At 47.8% G+C, this 22,266-nt stretch overlaps 1 protein-coding gene across 2 annotated transcripts in view; it reads right to left on the bottom strand.

Annotated features, from left to right (window-relative positions):
- Myo7b (myosin VIIB) overlaps positions 1-22,266 on the bottom strand; it is a 77,054-nt gene that overhangs the window by 10,825 nt on the left and 43,963 nt on the right. For both annotated transcript variants that reach the window (XM_076912866.1, XM_034518506.2), the window contains 16 exons: positions 19,227-19,379; positions 18,565-18,663; positions 17,617-17,711; positions 14,286-14,370; positions 12,501-12,719; positions 11,400-11,570; positions 11,073-11,282; positions 10,771-10,938; positions 7,534-7,661; positions 5,826-5,952; positions 5,095-5,214; positions 3,853-4,026; positions 2,772-2,999; positions 1,606-1,773; positions 568-685; positions 349-475 (listed from right to left, as the gene is read on the bottom strand). In XM_076912866.1, coding sequence (XP_076768981.1) covers positions 349-475; positions 568-685; positions 1,606-1,773; positions 2,772-2,999; positions 3,853-4,026; positions 5,095-5,214; positions 5,826-5,952; positions 7,534-7,661; positions 10,771-10,938; positions 11,073-11,282; positions 11,400-11,570; positions 12,501-12,719; positions 14,286-14,370; positions 17,617-17,711; positions 18,565-18,663; positions 19,227-19,379 — 2,390 coding nt within the window. The remainder of the gene's footprint in view (positions 1-348; positions 476-567; positions 686-1,605; positions 1,774-2,771; positions 3,000-3,852; positions 4,027-5,094; positions 5,215-5,825; positions 5,953-7,533; positions 7,662-10,770; positions 10,939-11,072; positions 11,283-11,399; positions 11,571-12,500; positions 12,720-14,285; positions 14,371-17,616; positions 17,712-18,564; positions 18,664-19,226; positions 19,380-22,266) is intronic.

Genomic DNA, 22,266 nt, shown 5'->3' with positions numbered 1-22,266 from the left:
ACCGTGACTACTTAGCAAACCACAGCCAACAGCAACCAACCACCAAGCAGCAACCCATAGCACCTCTTGGGAACCCAGCATTTATATATCCCCTGAAAAGTCCTCAGAATTCCAAATGTCACACAACTGGAGAAATTATCTGCAGCCGGCAAAATCTTGCCCCTGCTAAAGCACGAGGCGATTCATAACCAGCTGCTGTGGATCGCTTGAAGCAGCCCCGTATCCCACACTTCGGATTAAAATGCAAACTCCTGAGGACAAGTTACCCCCTCTTCCTGTCTGCCCTTGAGCTCCATATACAACTAAACCAAGGTCTCGGGTTGAGAAGCAAAAGACTCGGAGGTTTACCTGTTGGTGACCAGACCCATGACCTCTGCGAAGGACAACTCCAGCAGTGTCCTCTCCTTCTGATCCAGGAAGTACAACCCCTTCCAGTTAACGGCTAAAATCAGCTGTGTCTTGGGAAGGCGGGGACCTGGCCAGAAGGCAGCCCAGAGTGAAGGCCATGCTGGCCACCAGAAAGCAGCTCCCTGTCCTCCCCAACCACACAGCACCGGGTGCTCTTACCAGAGAGTGTGGTGACTTCAAATAACCGGGAGAAGAGCAGAGGCCACAGAAAACGGGCAGACTCCACTGTCTGTTCCTTCACCGCCAGTGGTGTGGCTTTCGACTGGGTATACGGGGCCTGTGTGAAGTGGAAAACCCCAGGCACCACATGGAAGGGTGAAGGACAACCTCCAACATTGGTCCCTGCCTTCCACCTTGGTTGACACATGGTCTCTTGCTGCATACTGTTGCATATGCTAGGCGAGCTGGCTCCCAGGATTCTGGAGATTCTCCTGTCCCTGCCTCCCATCTCTCTGGAAGTGCACATTGGGATTGCACATGCTTGTGCTACTCTACATCCAGTGTTTCATGGGTTCTGGTGATCTGAACTCAGGGTGTCAGCCCTGCACAGCAAGCTCTTTATCCACCGAGCCATCTTTACACTTCTCTTTGCCTGGCTTGCCCTTTCCCTTCCTAACATGTCCCATGTCCTACTGGGCTGTGTCTGAAGTGTCTTCAAGTTTTCTCTCTCTGTTGGACCAAATGGCATTTCTCATTTCTACATTCATGTACTGACTTTAGGCATGTAAATGCCCACAGCGGATATGAAGATGGCCATCTGCACATGTACCAAACACTTAGGACATGGACATGGTGACCTAAGATTTCCATGTGCCTGGGAGGGGACATTGACCGACTCGGAGGTGAGTGTGAAGGGAAGAAGTAATGAGCCTGTACCAGGGCCACAGAACTGTCAGAATCCGGCAGCTGTGGAATGAATCTCTGGCCTTGAAAGACAGGGCTAGGTGCTCCTGGGCAGAGCAGTTTGGGACCAAGAGGCCCACCTAGAGGGAGGAGGGCAGGTGACAGGAACCTGTGGTGATGTGTTGAGCTAAAGGAGACACTTTGTCCCTTGAGTCAGGGATGTGCTCATTAAAGCTTCCTGGTCCCCAGCATGCGGGGAGACTCATGGGGGAAGGAATCCATTCCCTCATCTCCCCTCAAAGGAAAGCTGAGGGTTAGAGTGAGCCCAGAGTACCCAGCCTGCCACAGACTGACCTTGGCATGGGCAGCAGTGACAAGGCTAGCCCACTTCTCTGGAGACTTGGTCCGGTACAGCTTGGAGGGAACACAGCTGGGCAGCAGCTCCCGGACAGCGTTACTCCTCACGGTGGCCCCAAGCTGCACATAACAGTGCCGGGCCAGCAGCTCTACCAGCTTCTCCTCCTGTGTGCCAGGGACAGCAGGAGCATGAGAGGGTGAGTAAGGGCCCACACGGACACCCCCTGAGGCAGCTCCTGCCTCAGTGCAATGGGACTCACCAGCCTCTCACACAAGGTAGGAAGCAGGAGCAGCCTCCTGTCCTAACCTCTCACTTACACTGCTGCTTTAAGAGGGGTATAGTCCTCCCATGCCAGGAGAGCATAGTGGCTGTCCCGTCCAGGCAGATGGCTGGGATGGCTGTGGCCGTTAGGGTCCCAAGACCAGCCTCCTGATGTGGCATGTGGTGTTTGCACCTGTTGCCACACAGTCACAGAGCATCTCGTTGTTAGAGCTCTTGGCACTTGATACATTGCAGATGTGAGTGAACCCAAAGGGTCCTCTTCTTCCTTCTCTTCTCGTCCCCTCCCCTCCTCTTTCTCCTCTATATGTTCTTCCTCCTCTTCCCCCTCGTTTCCCTCCTTCTCCCTCTCCCCCAACCCCTAAAATAAATACGTCTCATGAATCTCAGACTGGCCCCAAACTCTATGTGTCCAAGGATAGCCTTGAACTTATGCTCCTCTTGCCTCCTAGTTGCTGGGATTACAGGTGCTCACTGCCACAATCAGTTGATACAGTGCCAGGGATCAAGCCCAGGGTATTGTGCAGCTCCGAGGCCACATTCCTGACCCCCAGGATGTGCGGCTCTGTGAGCAGCTGGTGTGGGAGGTCAGGCAGCCTGGGGCAAGTAGGGAGGCCTTTCCTGACTGATGCTGTGGGTGCCAAGGATCCCAGATGCCCAAGCAAACCTGCAACCCATAGGAAGAAGAACCAGGCCAGGCCTGAGAGAGAAGACTGTACCCAGTGTAGGCGCCACACCTGCACCCTTGTATCTACCTTCCCATCCATCATTCCTCAGGCTCCTGTCTGCCACTTCCTTTATTACCGTTGCTGCTGGGTCCCTGAGCTGTGAAGCGTTCCGATGGCCACAGTCTAGGAATGGGGTAATTCTCAGGGCTCCTCACCTTCTCGAAGTTATACTCGCCAGACCACACTCCACGGAGGACTTGGTGGTAAATGAGCTCAGTGCTCACAGGGTCCTCTCGGGAGTCATGCCAAGGGGTGAAGAACTCCTTCCGGAAGTAGATGCGCCAGGGGGCCTGGCGCTGGCTCTCTCCTCTCTCTCGGGCCAGTTGCTCACACTGGGCCACAGCATCCATCACGTGGTCAGAGCCGCTGCCCAAGGACCAGAACTGAGGCCAGAATTGGGGGCAGGAGGGATTAACAGCTGCGATATGCCACGCCCTGACATAGACATCTATCCTTAACTCCGTATGAGGAAGACAGGGACCATGGTGCCCTGTGTGGGCCAAGAAGTCACTCCTGAGCCCACTTGGACACCAAAATGCTTCTTTCCTTCTCTTCATGTATGTGTGTGTGTGTGTGTGTGTGTGTGTGTGTGTGTGTGTGTTTGCATGCTTGTGGATGGCAGAGGTGGGTGGCAAATCTTCCTTAATTGCTCTCATCTCATTTTCTGAGATACAATTTCTCACTGAACCTAGAACTCACTGATTTGGTTGGATTTGCTGTCCAGTGAGCCCCTGGGATTCTCACATCTCCATTTGGGCAGTGCAGCAGCAAATGCCGCCATGTTTAGATTGTTTACATGGTTCTGGGGGATTGATCTCAGCTACCCATGTTTCTGTACATGCTTCACCAACTGAACTGTCTCCCCAGCCCCCAGAAGGTGTCATGGTCTGTCCATCACCTCCCAAAATGCCTCTCACATTTGACTCCCACAGGTGAGTATTAGGGTTCCTAGATTTGGGGGTGAAGGCTCATATCTAGCCCTATGTGGGTAAGGTACAAGTGATGGCTGTAAAAATGCAGGCAGGAGGACTGGATGTGTGGTATGAGGTGTTTCTGGTGTGTGTGTGTGTACACATGGATGTGTGTGTGCATGAATATATATATCTCCATTATGTGGGGGGTGTGGTGGCTGAGGATGCAGGCATGGCATGTTAATAGGTACAGATTCTAGCTTCAGGGTGCTCTGGCTCAGGTGTGCATAGGAGGCATATATAGGCTATGACTCCTTGTTGATACCTTGTCATACACAGCGACCTGGAGGGAGAAGCCCAGATTATCCCTGAGGCCCTGTTTCTGAGCGATGTGCTGGCAGATTTCACGTGATGTGGAGGCAGAGTCCACAGAGATGGCCAGGCTCTTTCCAGTTGTCAGGATGACCTGGATCGGGATATGCTTCTTGGACTTGACAGCCTGGGGACAGATAGGTGGTACTCTATAGACCAGGGTCCTAGAACCTGGCTCCAGAGACTCCCCATCCCTAAATTTGCTTGTCCCTATGGAGTCCTGAGGGCAAGTTCCTCAGAAGACCCAGGATCTGGCTGTGATTTGGCATGGTGTCCAATGGTCTGTGCTGCCCACACAGAACAGGTGAGCTGTAGACTTTGTAGATGTGGTCTCTGCAGTCCTAGGGTACCTAGCCTGTACCCCATAATAAGCCACACTCAGATGCAATCCAAGGTTCTGAGAGTGACTCAGACAACAGTTTAAATCATTGGGTCTTAAGCACAACACTGTATAGGTAGATAAGAGTGGCTTCATATTCATCTATAGTTTGCCTACAGGAATTATGGGGAGGAAGGTGCTTGGCCTAGGAATTGGAGAATATGAAGGGAACGTGGCCAAAGGGGCCTGCTGTCTCCACATGGGGGAGGTACAGGGCACTGCCGTGTTTCTCTCTCCTGGTCTGGAATGATCCTTTCTGAGGTCTTGAGAACTCAGGGGTGTCATGAGACAAAGCAGGTAGAGGCGGTGCTAGCTCCCATTAGATAGCAGAGCTATGAAAGGTGATAGACTTGCAGGACCATTGCCTTCTAGAAGCTAGAGGCAATCAGTGTGTGCTCTCTACGGAGCACGGTAGCTCTGTCTTCCCATCCAGGAAGGCAGGAGACAGGAACCAAACGGGAATGTGGCTTAAGAGGTGGGGAGGGAGGCTTTGAAGACTAGGCCATGCTGAGTTCCAGGGATGACCCAGAAGGCTCAACAGAGGAGCCAATGAGAGCGCTTGGCTAGCAAAGGCAATATTTGCCAAGACTGATGACGAGTTTAGTTCCTGGTACCCACATGGTAGAAAGAGAGAGCTAACACCACCAAGTTATTCTGTGACCTCTGCATGCATGTTCTGCTACAACCACATATGCACATAAATGAATAAAATTTTTAAAAGAAGATGCCACAAAGAAGGTAGAAGGAGCCAAGGACAGAGGCCTGAACATGTGTCCTACCCTACACTGCCCATCTCTCATCCCTGCCAGCACCTACCTGCAGCTCCAACCAGGTGGGGGGTTCTGCACGCACCCCATTGGCAAAGGTGCGTTGCAGGCGTTCAGCACAGAAGGGCCCATAGCTGGCCGGCCCTTGATTAATGAAATTCAGCAGATACTGGTGATGAGAAAGGGGTGGGAAGAGGGAGACATTCAGAATGGAGGCGTCCTCTACTTTCAGCCCAGGTCAATTTGAACCCTTCGTTGCTGGATGTGTAACTCAGTTGACAGTGCTAGACTGGCACCGCTGAAGCCCTGGGTTCTAGTCACACTAAGCTAGACTCCACCCCTCCATCCATAAGTTCAACTCCTTGTGGGAAGTTAGATCTGATCTCCCTGCTGCTTCTACCTCCCGAGGGCTGCTGGTACATGCATACATCACAATTTCTGCTTTTATGTGGTGCCGGGGACTGAATCCAGGGCTTCGTGCATACTTGTCAAGCACGCTACCAACTGAGCTACATCCCCAATTCATCTCATCGTGAAGGCTATGTGCTTGGAACCAAGGGCAGTGAGACTGCACTCCTGGATAGGAGTTTCCAAATTGCTTGGGAGGAGCCGAGTAAAGCATCCTTTCAGATAGAAAAACGGAGGCTTAGAGAAGTGTAGATATTGCTGGTCATTAGCTATGACTTCTGGACTTGGCCCAGGGTCCAGCACTCAAGGCCTGCCCCTGCTGTAACCTGCCTCCTTCCCAATCCAGTCCCACCCCAGCCTAGCCCTCATCACCTTCATGAACCTCTCTGAGGGTGGGAAGCAGCCCAGACAGAGGCTGAGCAGGATCCAACCCCGGGCCTGGCTACTTTTTTTGTAGTTCTCGGAGAGCTGCTTGCAGATCTGGCAGTAGATTTCATCTCTGAAAGACACAGACCACAGGCTCTGAGAGAGGAGCAAGAGGAGAGCTTGGGCCCACAGTAAGGAGGATCTCACCCTACCCAGTCTTATCATAGCCTAGGACTGCGCCCATCACCTGATGTCTTCCCAGAGCTCTGAATGTCTGTCTTTCCACCTCCCCGTTCTAGTCCATTCAAGGCCCTGCCTTCAGTCCTCCTTCCAGGGTATCCCTTCCCATGAGTCTTTGCTTCCCATCCTGCCTCTGACCACAGCCACCTTGCCCTTGCTGCTGTTCTTGATACTCTCTCCCTAGTTCATGTGTAAGCAAACTTTTCCTTTCCCAACCTTAGGGTTACTTCAAATTACCTTTCTTCTCTTCTGCCTTAAGGCACCGTCCCATACCCTGGAGATAGCCATCTCCTCCAATACAGTGAGAAAAGAGAAGATATGGTGTCTATTTTGCTTATCACTTACTAGCTTAAGAAATGCCTAGGGTGAGATCTCTCCAGGTTTTTTATGTAGGCACGTAGTGCTATGAACTTGCCTTTATCTAAATCTAAACATATCTAAATATGGGCCAAACAGCCAAATTCATAAAAGCCAGAAACTGGAAACAACATTGATGTCTGTAACAAAAGAATAGATTAAAAAAATATGGTACATCTACACAATGGAGTATTATTCAGCCATTAAAAAGAATCAAATCATGAAATTTACAGGTAAACGGATGGAACTAGAAAAAATATCATCCTGAGTGAAGTAATCCAGACTTCACGCCACAATTCTTGTAAAGCAAATTACACATGAAATATGTATAACATAAGCAAATACGTGTTAACATGCATAATATAATGAGGAACTCTCTCATTTATAGGGTCCTGTACTAGAGCCTATTCTAGAATGAATATCTGGAGCTCTTGGGAGGCTGAGGCAGGAGAATTATGAGTTCCAGGCCAGCCTAGTGAGGCACTGTCTCAAAAAATAAAACAAAACAAAATAAAACGAATAACTCTCTAGCCCATGCCAAATCTGTCTTAACGCTGCATTTGACACCAGTGAGTTGTGCCCAGTCCAGTCTCCTGCACAGGTACATGTGCATTTCTGTGCATGAGCGTGTACAAGCTTTCCTTGGTTGCTTTCTACCTTACTGATTATTTTCAGACAGTCCCAGCCTGGGACTCACTGATTTAGCTGGACTATTCGGCCAGCAAGACCCCACCATAGGTGTTACAAGCACATGCTGCTTTTTCTGTTTTCTGGCTTTTTTTAAAAACCTGGTCTCTGAAGGATCAAATTCAGATTGTAATGCAGGTGTGGAACCAACTGAACCCTTTCCCCAGCCCCTTGTGGCTTTTCTTTTATTTTTGGTTGTGAGCCTAGCCTTTAATGGCTGAGCCATCTCTCTAGCCCAACCTCATGGCTTTTCTTAACAGAGCAAGCAGAGAGTCTAGGTGGCTCTGACAGCAGCTGTGCCTACTTGCCCACGTCAAAGAGTAGTTGACTAGCTGGTACCTTGAGGCACATGATAAGGCTGATGCCATCATAAGCTAAGTGCCAGGGAAGTGGCCTGATATTCTGAATAGAAGTAAGAGTGGAGACTGACCTGAGCCCAGGACGCATGATGGCGTAGCCCACAATGAAATGCACCTTCTCCAGGTTAGACATGGGTCTGTCTGAGATAGGGCCATCAAACCTGAATGCCTCTTCACCAATGTTCAGCTGGCTAGCCACCTAGAAGTCCACAGACAGCTGTTAGCACAGCTGTGACCATCCCTATTTGCCAAGGAGGAAACAGATGCATGGGATGGGAGCAATGGCTAAGAACTCTGTACCAATCTGACACTGAGCCAGGACAGACACATCTCCTAGCTGGGCTCACTTGGCCAGTGATCTATGAGGACCACTGTAGCTTTATGGAGGAGATATCATTGGCCCCTCTGTCCCAGCTGCTTATTCTCTGTGGAAGCAGACAAGGAACCAAGGGGATGTGAGAACTCATGTAGTTAACTGTTTAACCACCAGGGACAGAGCATTTGTCTTTGACATTCAGTCATTGTCTGGCTCAGTTTACAAAGCCAGTAGCACAGGTTGGGGCAGAGGATGGACTTTGCCCGGGTGGTGTCATTATGAGAATTTGTAGCCCAAATTAGACTGAGTTTGGGTTGAGGTCATCTCAGGGCTAGATAGCATCTCTGGGTAAAGCTGGCATTGGGTATGAGAGGTAGGGTTTGTTTGAAAAAAATCTGAGATCTGACCCCGGGAAGCCAGTCCAGTGTTTTGATGTCCACCTTTTAGAAGAGTGTTGCTTGCTAGACTGCCTTTCAGAGTCCCAGCTGAGAAAGGCCTTTAGCTTCCAATGTGATCTCCACGTTCTGTTTTGGCTATGCCCCTGCCTCACAAAGTGAGGTACTATATTTTTCATCTTGGATCATTCAGTGTGAACAAAAACCATGTAGTGAGGATGCTCAGATAGCTTGAGACAGGGACCGCATACCGGGATGGATACGTTATTCCATGAGCTTGGGGTCAAGCCTACAGGTTATTCAAGCCAAAGTTGACAGTTTAACTACAACTTCACAAGAGATCCTGAATCAGAACCAACCATCCAAGGCACTCCCAACTCTCAGAAAGAACTAGTCTGACCTGTCTTAAGCAGCTGTGCTTCGGGGTAACTTGTTACGCAGCCTTGCTACCTAACACACTCTGAGGGAGCTTATTTTTCCAGAGGTCAGGAAGCTGGAGTGGCTCTGGCTTGTCCATACAATGAGGGCTGCAGGGGGCTATTGGGCTCCTCTGTAGTTAGCAGGCAAATGGGTCCTCACAGCATGCTGGGTTTCAGTGGCCCGGTGTACAGAGCACTTGTGGATTTCTACAGTGGACCCCAACTGTCACCCCTACTTAGCTAATTCTTTTGGATTTTGGCTAGTTCATTGCATGAACCTGGGCCTTAAGGAGGCCTTGACCAAAAGGTGTTGTGAATTGTTTTTAAATTGTGCGTATGTAAATATGTGTATAGCTCTTCATGTATGTGTGTGTGTGCACACACACATGTACGTGGGTGTATGTTGTAGGAGATATTTAAATCGGCGGCATTCAATCTGGCTTTTCTCAATCAACCGCCATGTTCCCGACTACCCTAGGCCTGTGGCCATGAATGGCGGTGGCTGCAGCTGTGTACCTTCACTGCTCCAGCCTCCTCCACTTTGCTTTTTGAGGCAAGGCCTTTCACCTAACCTAGAGCTCACTGCCTTCGCTAGGTTGGCTGGCCAGTAAGATCCAGGGACCCTCCGTCTTGTCTTCAACTCCTTACTCTGCCAGTGCTAGGGCTACAGGCTTGTGTTGCCACACTTGGCTTAAAAAAAAAAAGCTTTTGATTTTATTATTTTAAATGATGTGTATCTGTGGGTGGGCATGTGCACACCAGTGAAGATGCTCACACCGGACAGAGGCACTGGACCCCCAGGGAGCAGGACTTACAAGGTGTAAGTTCGTGAGCTACTTAATCCAGGTGCTGGGAATCAAACTCTTGTGCTCCGGAAGTGCTGGAACTTTACTGCTCAGTGCTCCCTCTAGCGCCAGTCACAACAGCTTATGAGAGTACTAGAGACCTTGAACTCAGGTCGTCAGGTTGTGCAACAGCATGTTAGAATAGCCATCTCTCCATTCCCCAAGGTCCGTCAGAGGGCATGGCAGGACAGGGATCAAGAATGTGTTTTTGGGTTGGGGGGAGGGGGGAGGATACAGCTTAGCAGGCCTAGCACACACCAGAGTTGGTTCAATTCCAGGCACAGAAAGGAAGGAGACAGGAACTCAGTCTCTGAATTCAGCACAGTGAGTTCAGAGCCAGCTCCCACTTACACGTGTTCAGTGTGATGTGGAGGCAAAGTCGTTTTACTGTGCTGATTTATCAGCTTTAGATAAACAAATAAGGGATGCTTTATAGGACTTGCATACCTGGCGACTAAATGAAGAGAAGTAAACTGGGCTTTCTATCATCCAATAGTGGCACGTGTTCTTTTGTTTTGGTGTGCATGCGTGCGTGTGCCTGTGCGTGTGCGTGTGCGTGTGCGTGTGCGTGTGTGTGTGTGTGTGTGTGTGTGTGTGTGTGTACTTGCGTGCATGAGCAGGCATATGTATGGCACAGTGTACATGTGGATGTCAGAGGACAGCCTCAGGTGTCAGTGCTCACCTTTGCGTTCTTTGTGACAGGGCCTCATCACCACAGCATACACCAGGGTAGCTGCTTCTGGGAATTCTTCTGACTGCCTCCCATCTCCTCAGAGGCATGCTAGGCCGTGCATGCTACTGCCTGGCTTGGCTTGAGGGGATTTGATGAAGCTTTCGTGGTGAATGCTCTTACCCTCTGAGTCATCTCCCAGCCCTTGTTATTTTTCCTCTCCTCATCTCTTTCTCTGGCCTCCAGCTTGTTATATAACTAAGAATGGCCTTGAAATCCTCATCCTTCTGCCCCCAGAACTCCTGTGCTGGAGTAGCGAGTATTCCCCACCTTGTCTGGGTTGTGTGATGCTGGGGACCAGCTCAGGGCTTTGCTTATTCTAGGCAAACGCTCTACCAACTGAGCTATAGCTTCTTTCTCAACTATATGTTTTTTTTTTTTTTAATATTAATTTGAATTTGTCTGGAATCAAAGCCAACATTTGGAGTTAGGAGACCATCTCCATTTGTGATTGCAAAATCCTGACAGTCCTGGTGCCATTTCTGATTCATGAATTCCCAAATGCAGTTTAAGTCTCCAGCACTGGGTTCAGTGGATGGTGCTTCCACTCAGCTTCCTGGGCCCTTCTCTAGTGGACACCTCTCTGTTGCCCTTGCCACTTACCTGTGTGGATCTGGTGTGCTGTGAACCCCGAGTGACACTGTCCTTGCCCAGCTTGTCACGGATCTGCGGCATCACTGAGCTGCCAGTCAAGCTGCTCCTGCCATAGACCACTGGCTCTGGAAGGTCACCCATGAACCTCAGGATGATGATCCAAATAGTCAGAGCTGCCTGGGGAATGAGACAGACAGGCTGGTTGGTTCCGGCACTGGGACCCATGATGATCTGGGCTCTTTTCTTATTTTCTCTGAACAATGGGTGGGGGAGCAGGTCGGGCCACATAGAAACCAGGAAAACGCTGGTACCGAGTGGTCAGTGTCATTTTCATGGTAGAGGAGTGGGTATCGCAGGGGCTTCTGGATGTGGGTGTGGCTAGCTGATTTCTGGAAGTATGTCACAGCAAACTTGGGGAAGGTATACTCAGCCAGGCCGTCCACATTTTCTTCTGGCTTGGCCATCATGGGCACTGTATCCAGATCAACCTCATGCAGTTTCTGGGTCTTTACTTCCAGATCCTGGGAGGGCCAAACAGGGAGAAAGGACACGAGCCAACCTTTCAGTCAATAGAGTGCACATCACTAGTCCCAGTTAGCCCAAGAGGGGTCCTCCCAGCCCTGCTTGCGCTGTCTTACCTCAAAGCGTGTTGGGGCTGGGCCCTCCTGACCTCCAATCATAGCTGGGAGGAAGCCAAACACTTTCTCCACCATCGCTGTGTCAGTGACGGTGTCATAGATGGACTTACGCTTCCTCTCATGAACTGCACCTTGAGCCTTTGGCTCCTTAGCCAGAATGACCGGAGGTCCCTGTACATACCCCATAGAGAGAAGGTTACTTAAAGGGATTGTCTAGATCAGGTTGGTTTTTGTCTGGGGGCATGTCTGTTACCTTGGTTACAATAATTGAGGTGGAAAGACCACGCCCCATGGGTGGCACCATTCTATGGGCAGCTGATCCTGGATTATATGAGTGGAGGAAGAAGCTCAGCAAACATTAACTTTCATGGGTTTCTGCTCTTGGCTGGTTGTAAGATGGCTAGCTGCTTCAACTTCCTACAACCTTGACTTTCCTAAATGGATCCTTTTCCCTTTAAATTGTTTATGTCAGGACATCTTATGATAGCAACAGAAAATATGGCAAGTACTTTACTGGGGGTGGTTTTGAATGAAAGTAGCCCCCATAGGACCATAGGGAGTGGCACTATTAGGAGTTGCAGCCTTGTTGGAGTAGGTGTGGCTTGTTAGAGGAAGTGTGTCACTGGGGGGTGGGCTTTGAGGTTTCAGATGCTCAAGCCAGGCCCAGTATCACTCTCTTTTCCTACTGCCTGCCAATCCAGATCTAGAACTCTCAGCTACCTCTCCTGTATCATGTTTGCATTGTGCCACTATACTTCCCACCATGAGGATAATGGACTACATCTCTGAATTGTAACCCAGCCCCAATTAAATGAGTTGTCATGGTATCTCGTCATAGCAATAGAAACCATAACTAAGACATTTACCAACTGAGCTACCTTCCCAGTCATTTCGTACAATCTAAATTATAGCACCAGAAGCATCTCCTTCATGGATTCTTGCTGTATTTCTAATAACTTTCTGGTAGATTTAAACATCTTCATTTGAGAATGTTGGATATTCTAAAGGGCCTTCTCATAAGTGTTCTTAATTGATGCTCATCCATTTCCCTCTTGGCCCCAGCCAACCCTACCTTTCCTTTCATACCAAGTGACTACCTACAATGCTTTTCTGTTGCCAGTAGCTCTTCCGGGCAACCATGCCTCTGGCATGTGATTGAATGATCACCACTGCCCTCCTCTTGGCTTGGACTTGCTGTCGCACCAGGTAGCCCCTGCAGCGGGCCTGCAGCTGCACTATCTTCTGTCGCATGGCCTGGAACTGTCTCATCAGCACGTGGCTCCGGGCAATGGCCTGTAGGCGTTCAAAGCCCACTAGGATCTGTGAAAACGGGAAGTAGTTAGATTTATGACAAGACCACTTTCCTGAGAGAGCAGAGAGTGGCTCTCCTTGGAAGAATCTCAGTGTAACTTAGTCACCTGCTTTTTGGTACAGTGCTGGTGTTACAAGTATACATACCTGCCAATGTGCAAGAACCTATTGGTTACTTGTATTTGGAGCAGAGCCTACCATTCAAATAAGCACCAAACAAGCATCTGGCAAATAGTATATGTTTATGTATATGTATATAGTATATAGTATATGTTTATGTTGACTATGAACTTGGCAGATCTAGAATCCCCTTGGAGACAAACCTTGTCTGCGACGAGTTCTCAAGACAAGCTTAATTGAGCTAAGTAGATCTACCCTAAATGTGGACAACGCCATCTCATGGGTTGGATTTCTGGACTGTATAAAATGAAGATGCCTAGCTGAGCATAGGAACTCACTGCTCTCTGCTTCCTGAAGGTGGATGCAATGTGACCAGCAGTCTTGTGTTCCTGCTGCTGTGACTCCCCCATCATGATAGACTGGACTCTTGAACTGTGAGTCAGCACAAGCCCGCTTTCCCTTAAGTTGTCTTTCTTGGGTATTGTCTTGCAGCAATAAGAAAAAGTAACTACTGCCATGTAAACAGTGGACTGACACGGACTTCACAGAGGGCCAGCCGTGCTCAGTGTACTGCTGGACAATGAACCCCTGTGTGCCGCTCATTCAGGTACGGTATATCTTTAAAATAGGAGAGAAATGGATGAATACCCAATCTACACCATGCCACAGAAGTTCCTAGGTCTCCAGGATGAGCCTGTTGGCTGATCAAAGACCAACTCAGTGGGCAAGCCTAAAGATCTGAATACACACAGACCCATAGATGCCAGATGTACCACTCCTGAGCAAATCTATTTAAGGTCTCTATGCTTCATTTCCTTTACTTATAGAGCAGTTACTATTAAATACAATAATGTACTCAGTACAACAGGCCCTTGGGTGACCCCTCCATACTTCCACACCTGGAATTTTGTGAGCACAGAGTACTGAAAGTCAGGGCCAGTTGCTGATGGGACCCTCTAATGCTACAGCTACAGTCATAGTCATTATGAGAATGAATAAGGAAAGGGGTCAAGTAAAGCCCGAGAGAGAACAGTGATGGCCGCCCTGACTCACATAGAGCAGAGTCACTCTCTGGGGCCTGTGTGAGAAGAACAAAGAGGAGGAAATTCTGTAACACAAGGTCCATCCGTCTGGTTATCATCATCTCAGCCCAGCTCTGGGGGGGGGGGGGGGTGACAAAATTCTGGAGGGGAACACTTTGACACCCCAAACACAAGGCTGGAGGGGTTCTCAGGGAAGAGTAGGAGGAGAGCTGCCAGCTGGTTATTTAAGATCTGTATTCTATATCAATCAGCAACGGAACTCTTCCTGCCCGGGAGCTGTAACCCAGGGAAACAATCATGACCATGTCTTTCATGGGTTAGTTTTCTGCTGCCCCTGAAAGTCCATCCTCCCAATCGCTCGCTCTCTCTCTCTCTCTCTCTCTCTCTCTCTCTCTCTCTCTCTCTCTCTCACCAGCTTGAAGTTCTTTCTTTGGTTATGGCCTCGCCACACTGCCTGGAGGGTCACAGCTGCCCGTCTTTGCCTCAGGAACTCCTTCCTAGAGGGGAATGCAAATTAGAGGCATTTAATAACTCTTCTCCTAGACCCTGCAAAGTGCTTAGGAGCCAAGGGATCAATCTGGACACAAAAGTAGGTGATAAAATATCAGGGAGGAAGGACTGTAGACAACACATGCTCGGAAGCCTTTGCAGACAGATGGCAGATGTGCATGCAGGTTAGAGTCATGAGACCTGCCATTAACAACCGAAATCTCTAGGCTAAGGATGGAGCTCAGTGGAAGAGCATTTGTCTAGAATAAAGTTTAAAGTTCAGTTCTCAGCCTCACAAACAACACCCCTGAGACAATTAACAACAAAAAAAGTTAAAGCAAAAGAAAACCTCCCCACATTTTTGAAAGATGATAATCTAGGTTTTAAAAATAATCAAGAAGTCTTTCCTCATCCCTTCATACTCTACCAAGAACTATGAAGGAACAGGACAAGTTGCCACCTTTTCATTTCTTTTTTTCTATTTTTGTATGTGTGTGTATGTGTGTGTGTGTGTGTTTTACATGTGCATGTGTATTTGCATATGTATAGGCACATACGCTTATGTGCTTTTGTGCACATATGCATGGAGGTCTAAGGTTGATATCAGAGAGTTCTCTGATGAGCTTGGCCCCTGAGGATCTTTAATTTCATACTCAATTTTGTTTTCTTACCACTTTTAATGCTTTCCTGGATGAATTTTTAAGGTTTAGAATAGTATGCCTAAGTCATATTAAAATTATACAGAGAACTTCAATACTGATTATTCCTGGGTCCCATATACAACAGTTATATCAGAAAGTTTGCTCTTTGTCTAGTATACAAACACACACACACACACACACACATAGTGAGAGAGACACAGAGAGACAGTCAGTTATTAACAACAAAAGCTAAAGAAAGTTGTATAGATCTGTGTACACATAACGTTTGGGTATGGATAGCATTTGTCTAGTATAAAGTTTAAAGTTCAGTCCTCAGCATCACAAACAACTCCCCTGAGACAATTAACAACAACAACAACAAAAAGTTGTCCTTCCAGTCTGGGCCCGAACACTGAGCAGATCCCAGGCAGCAGCTCTGCCCCCAAACTTACAGAACCCAGAGGATGTGGGGCTCCCAGGAGCTCTAACCCGAGCAGTATCTTAGGTAAGGAAACAGCAACATCTGCCCCAAACAGGGAATGACTGGGACCCACTAGGACCCAGGAAGTCACTCCTGGCCTGGAGCACTGGTTCCTTCCAGTCTGGACCCAAACACTGAGCAGATCCCAGGCCCCAGCTATAACTCCAGTAGTAACACCCACCCCACACAGTTCTAATACAATCCAGATAATAGGAAAGACAGGCTCTAGTCAGAGACAGGACAAGTAGCACTAAGGAGATCCAGATGGTGAAAGGCAAGTGTAAGAACATAAGCATCAGCAACCCAGGGTACTTGGCATCATTAGAATCTAGTTCTTCCACACAAGAGAGTCATGAATTCCCCATATCTCTAGGAAAGCAAGATTCAGATTTAAAATCACTTCTAATGATGATAATAGAGGACTTTAAGAAGGGCATAAATAACACTCTTAAAGAATTTGAGGAGAACACAGGTAAACAGGTAGAAGCCCTTAAAGAGGAAACACAAAAATCCTTTAAAGAATTACAAGAGAACACAACCAAACAGGTGAAAGAATTGAACAAAACCATCCAGGACATAAAAATGGAAGTAGAAACAATAAAGAAATCACAAAGGGAGACTACCCTGGAGATAGAAAACCCAGGAAAAAAAAATCAGGAGTCATAGATGCAAGCATCACCAACAGAATACAAGAGATAGAAGAGAGAATCTCAGGTGCAGACGATATCATAGAAAATATTGACACAATTGTCAAAGAAAACACACAATACAAAAAGTTCTTAACACAAAACATCCAGGAAATCCAGGACACAATGAGAAGACCAAATCTAAGGATAATAGGTATAGATGAGAGTGAAGATCCCCAACTTAAAGGACTAATAAATATCTTCAACAAAATTATAGAAGAAAACTTCCCTAACCTAAAGAACCAGATGCTTATAAACATACAAGAAGCCTATAGAATGCCAAATAGACTAGACCAGAAAAGAAATACCTCCCGTCACATAATAATCAAAACACCAAATGCACAAAACAAAGAAACAATATTAAATGCAGTAAGGGAAAAAGGCCAAGTAACATATAAAGGCAGACCTATCAGAATTACACCAGACTTCTCACCAGATATAAAAGCTAGAAGATGCTAGACAGATGTCATACAGACCATAAAAGAACACAAATGCCAGCCCAGGCTACTATACCCAGCAAAACTCTCAATTACCATAGATGGAGAAACCAACATATTTCACGAGAAAACCAAATTTATGCAATCTTTCCACAAACACAGCACTACAAAGGATAATAGCAGGAAAGCTCCAATACAAGGAGGGAAAGTATACCCTAGAAAGAACAAGAAAATAATCCTCTTCCAACAAATTCAAAAGAAGATAGCCACACAAAGATAATTCCACCTCTAATAACAAAAATAACAGGAAGCAACAATCACTGTTTCTTAATATCTCTTAACATCAATGGAGTCAATTCCCCAATTAAAAGACATAGGCTAACAGACTGGATATGTAAACAGGACCCAGCATTTTGCTGCATACAGGAAACCCACCTCAGTGACAAAGACAGACTCTACCTTAGAGTAAAAGGCTGGAAAACAATTTTTCAAGCAAATGGTCCTAAGAAACAAGCTGGAGTAACCACTTCAAAATCTCCAGCCCAAGAACACAAAGGGAGGGACTCATGGCTCCATCTGTATAGGTAGTTTAGGGTGGCCTTGTGTATGTGATATTGATGTGTGTGGGTATATGCATGTGGGTGTGTGTACTGTTTGTGTTTGTATGTGTGTATGTATGTGTGTGGTGTATTATATATTGACACATGTAAAGATGAGATTGAGACTGACATCATTTGCTTATAGAATGCTTTCCCAAGAATATATTAGAATCATCAACATAGGCTGAATGTCCTCACTGAGGAAATATTGTCCCTCTTTTTCTCTCCCAGGCCTGCCTGAGTAACTCTGTGCGCTGGCTGACAGCATCTAGGCACTTGCCTGCACTCCAGGTTAAGTGTGTGAGGTGCACACAGGCTATTTATTCAGTGAGCCTGGAGTCTCCAAATAGCTGTGGGGCACTTGACTTCAGACCAATCCAAACTTTAAGATGGTTTATGGGGGCAGGCACCTGTATTTGTGTCCCCGAAGGACTCTCTGGATGCGGATCGCTGCTCCATCCAGGGCCTGGCTCCTCTGGATCTCCAGCATTGTGTCCTGATGATCCTGAGGATGTATGATATCATCGTGTTGCTGTCCCTCCCTCACTCTCACTGCCCCTGCTTGGTACCAGGTCTTGGTTTCCAAAAGTCAGGATATTCCAGACTCTCCTTTGAGAACTAGCAAAGAAAGAACCTGGATGTGGTTCTGAAGGAAGCAACTACATCTCAACCTAATGCCAACTTAGTTTGGCTTCTTTTGCTCTTTCAATCTGTCAGTCTTCATTTCCCAAAGTCATTGTCTTCACCCATGGGTGTGTCCCACCTGCCTCTTACTCCCCCTAGTTCCCTGAGGCCTGAGACACGAAACACAGGCCTGTCATCATCATGATAGGCCTGGGAAGGCAGGGGCTGTCTTTGCAGGACAGAGACCTGTGGCACTTCGGTTGGTGGGGAAGAGAGGTTGGGGACTCAATTGTTCTTCATTCCTTCCTCCCCCCCCCCCATCTGTCATCAACAGGACTGAGTCTCTCATGTGTCCTGGTGAACTTGGGACATAGAGAAGACCAGATCTTGAGCATGGCCTCAAGGAACCAGAAATGTAGGGTTGAAACTTCTCTTTCCATCCCTTCCCCAACACCACCTCCATTCTGTGTTTCTCTGTGTGGCCTTTCACAGCTACTCCATCTTTCTGTGCAGTTCCCTTGGGGAATTCTCTCTGTTATCCAGTCTCTCTATTACCTCCTTTCTGTTGAGATCCCAGATGCCCACTATGGGGCAAGCCAGTGCATGAACCTATAGCTAGAGGAACCCACAGTCCAGCTAGGGACCAGAGTAGGCATGGCTGTCTGGGGGCTCTTTCCCCTCCCTCTTGCTGTTCCCAGGAGGCCAGAGGCAGCAAGTGCTTCCCAGCATCTCACCTTCAGGAAGATTTTGGTCTTTCCAACTTTCCAGTCTTTGTCTGTCCCCAAACACAGGTCAGCGATGCGCAAGGTCATCTGACGGTGCTTGTTTTGAAACTGTTGAGAAAACCAGGTGTGGCCAGAGACTCTGGAGAGAGGTGGGAGCCTTCTCCAGGGCTGCTCAAGCAGGGGTCCCCTTGCATACAAGCCACACAACAAGGGCTGTCTGATGACGTGCAGGCACTTGCCTACTCTCCAGGCTAAGTGGATGAGGGGTACATAGTGTTTTTGGTGGGCCTGGTAGCTCCATGTAGCTAGGGAGCACTTAGCCTCAAATGAATCCAAACTTTAAGATAGCTGCAGGATGCAGAAAGATAGCAGAACATCTTATCCCACAGAGCTCTCTAGCCACACCTCGGATACTGGACACGGTGGTCCCAGAAGAGCAGAGTAAACCCACAGACATCTAAAAGGAACACGCAGCCACCAGAATCAACCAGAAGCCAGAGTGAGTCATCCACCTTGCCTATATCACACAAAAACGGAGGAGGAGGACAAAAGGAAGGACCGACAGGGAGCATGTTGAAGCTGGGTATCCATGTGGGGGAGGATCCCAGAAGTCAGGAAGGAGGAGAAGATTCAATGGGAGGCACAAGGTTCTATACCCTCTAGACACATACCTGCGTACGCTCCGGGCTGGGCAGCAGCACGCGGAACCTCTGTGAGAACTCGTCAAATGTGTAGCGGATGGGAAAACCTGACTTGCGGATGTGCACGGTCTCCATCATGCCGGAATAACGTAGCTGCTGAATGCACAGCTCTCGGTCAAACAGCTGTGGGTACAGAAGATTGGGCTGAGGAGCCTAGGAGCCCATCCTTCAAAAACACTCACCGTTGCTGCGCCAGGGGAGCTCAGCTTACCCAGGGACCTAGCCAGCCATCCCCCAAAGTCCAGAAGAACCGACCAAATGTTTGGTTGAACTAAAATGAGTGTTTTTATCAGGTGTGTGCCCAGAATTTGATATATAGCTGAGCATGACATTCTGCCTCTACCTCCTATGTGCTGGACTTCTAGGCACATAATGCTGTTCGCAGATTTCAAATGACTTTTTGAAGACAGCAGTGGGAGTTGCTGAAAGTATTTCCAAGGACATAAAAGGCAATAGATAGGAACTAGAATTCAGACCAATTCCAATTGGATTGGTCCATACATATAACACTTGGGAGACAGAAGCAGGGGAGTCATGAGGCCAGCCTTGGATATGATAAAAATAAGATGAGAGAGAGAGAGAGAGAGAGAGAGAGAGAGAGAGAGAGAGAGAGAGAGAGAGAGAGAGAGGGGTTGTGAGACCCATAAGAACACTATGCTTCCATCATTTTCAAGACATGTACAGTACCAGCAATAGGAAAGACATTTGAAGGCTGGAGAGATATCTCAGTATATATATGAGGACCTGGGTTTGAGCTCCAGAACCCATGTAAAAAAGCAGAGCATGCTAATGTGTGTCTGTAATCCCAGTTCTGGAGAGTTAGCCTGAGCCAGCTAACCTAGCCACGAAGAAACCCTGTCTCACAAATAAGGTGGTTGATGCCTGTACTGGCTTAGTTTTATGTCAACTTGTTACAAGCTAGAGTCATTTCGGAAAAGGGAGCCTGAGTTGAGAAAATGCCTCCACCAGATTGGCCTCTATGGTGCATTTTCTAAATTGGTAATTAATGTGGGAGGGCCTGACCCACTGTGAGTGGTGTCGCCTTTTGGGCTGCATGTATAAGAAAGTAGGTTGGGGCTGGAGAGACAGCACACAGGTTAAGAGCACTGATTGCTCTTCCAGAGGACCTGGGTTCAATTCCCAGCACCCACATGGCAGCTCACAACTGTCTGTAACTCCAGTCCCAGGGACCTAACACCGTCACACAGACACACGTGGAGGCAAAAATACTAATGCACATAAAATAAAAATAGATTATTAAAGAAGAAAAAGAGAGAAAGCAAGTTGAGCAAGCCATGACGAGCAAGCTAATAAGCCACAGCCAAGCCATCAGCTTCTGCCTCCAAGTTCTTTCCCTGACTTCTCAGAGCGTTGGACTGTGAAATGCGACCATAAGCCAGAATAAATCTTTTTCTCGGCTGCTGGTGGCGTGTGCCTTTAATCTTAGCACTCAGGAAGCAGAGGCAGGAGGGTCTCTGTGAGTTTGAAGTCAACCTGGTCTACAGAGCAAGTTCCAGGACAGCCAGGGCTACACAGAGAAACAAACAAAACAACAACAAAAAACCCCTTTCTCCAAATTGCTTTTGGTCATAGTGTTTTATCACAGCAAATAGAAGCCCTAAGTAAGACAATGTCTGATGAACAACATCAGAAGCTATCTTCTGGCCCACACCTACACCTACACACACACACACACACACACACACACACACACACACACACACAAATATAGAAAAAGGTCATTTGCATATATCTACCCTTAGAAATGCAAAGTCTTTAAGTGGGCCTTGCTTATATCAGTCTGGATGCTGCCCCAATTAAGGCAGTAATACAACACTTCTCCATAGTGGAAGGAAGACATGAATCTACTTAGAGGCACAGACTCTTGAGGTTCTGCTTGTCCTTTATTCCTCTGGATAAATACAAATAGCTGGGTGGTGGGAGAAGGAGCTAAGGTCCGAGGCTAGTGTGACTGACAGGAATCTAGGCATGGTGCTTAGTTTCTCTTCTGTCTCCAAGACTCTCGAGGGTACTCTCAACCTGAAGTCCTAGGGGAGACGCCACCCTTTAAATAGATAGACAAGCCCATGGACAGGTTGGTAAGGGTCACTGTCTTTAGCCCTGGGTGAATAGCCAGCTGTTATCGACTGAGCATGTCCTGAGAGCCTGTAGTTTTTTATTTAATCTCCACAACAATGTACATGATGGGAGGGATTAAAGATGATGTACAGACTGGTGGTGGTGGCAAAAGCCTTTAATCCCAGCCACTCAGGCAGAGGCAGGTGGATCTCTGTGAGTTTGAGGCCAGCCTGGTCTACAGAGTGAGTTCTAAGACAGCCAGGACTGTTATACAGAGTCTAACCCTGTTTTGAAAAACGAGAGAGAGAGAGAGAGAGAGAGAGAGAGAGAGAGAGAGAGAGAGAGAGAGTCTGGTCCTCAGCAGGAAGCTGTAGCCACTGAGCTGAATTCTGGTCAGAGACACCCACAGAATGTGAGCCTCGGCCCAGGCAGGCAGTGTGGCCACTGGCAGGAATTCTAAGAGCAAGGCAGTTTTCCCTGCATGAGATGCCCCCAGCTGCTGTCTATAGTAGCTGTCAATACTAACTCCAGTTCCATTTCCACTTCCGGCCTTGATGGGTATCAAGCATTCATGTGGTGAAAGCATCCACACACATCAACAAAATAATTAAAAACTATATAAGTTGGAGAGCAATAAAGGAAGATAGACAATATCAAACTCTATCACCCGTGTGCACATCCGTGACACCCCCACACTTAGACACACATGCATATATACACCAATAGCTTCCGGTTCCCTGTGACATGGCTTTTAGTTGTTTGTCTTTGCAAAATTCTATTTCCTAGTTTGGGGATGCCCTGTGCTTCTGACTTTTGAAGGGAGGTGGATTCTATGGATCAGGGTATCTCAGGCTTCCTTTTGTCCCCTCCACATGTGGAGAAAGCTCCTGCAGGTCTGACTCTTCAGTGCCAACGTCCGAAACAGCCGATG

This window comes from Arvicanthis niloticus, chromosome 14, assembly GCF_011762505.2.
Source record: "Arvicanthis niloticus isolate mArvNil1 chromosome 14, mArvNil1.pat.X, whole genome shotgun sequence".
NCBI lineage: Eukaryota > Metazoa > Chordata > Mammalia > Rodentia > Muridae > Arvicanthis > Arvicanthis niloticus.
Note: the sequence above shows the minus strand (reverse complement) of the source record. Positions and strands in the feature narration are given on the sequence as shown.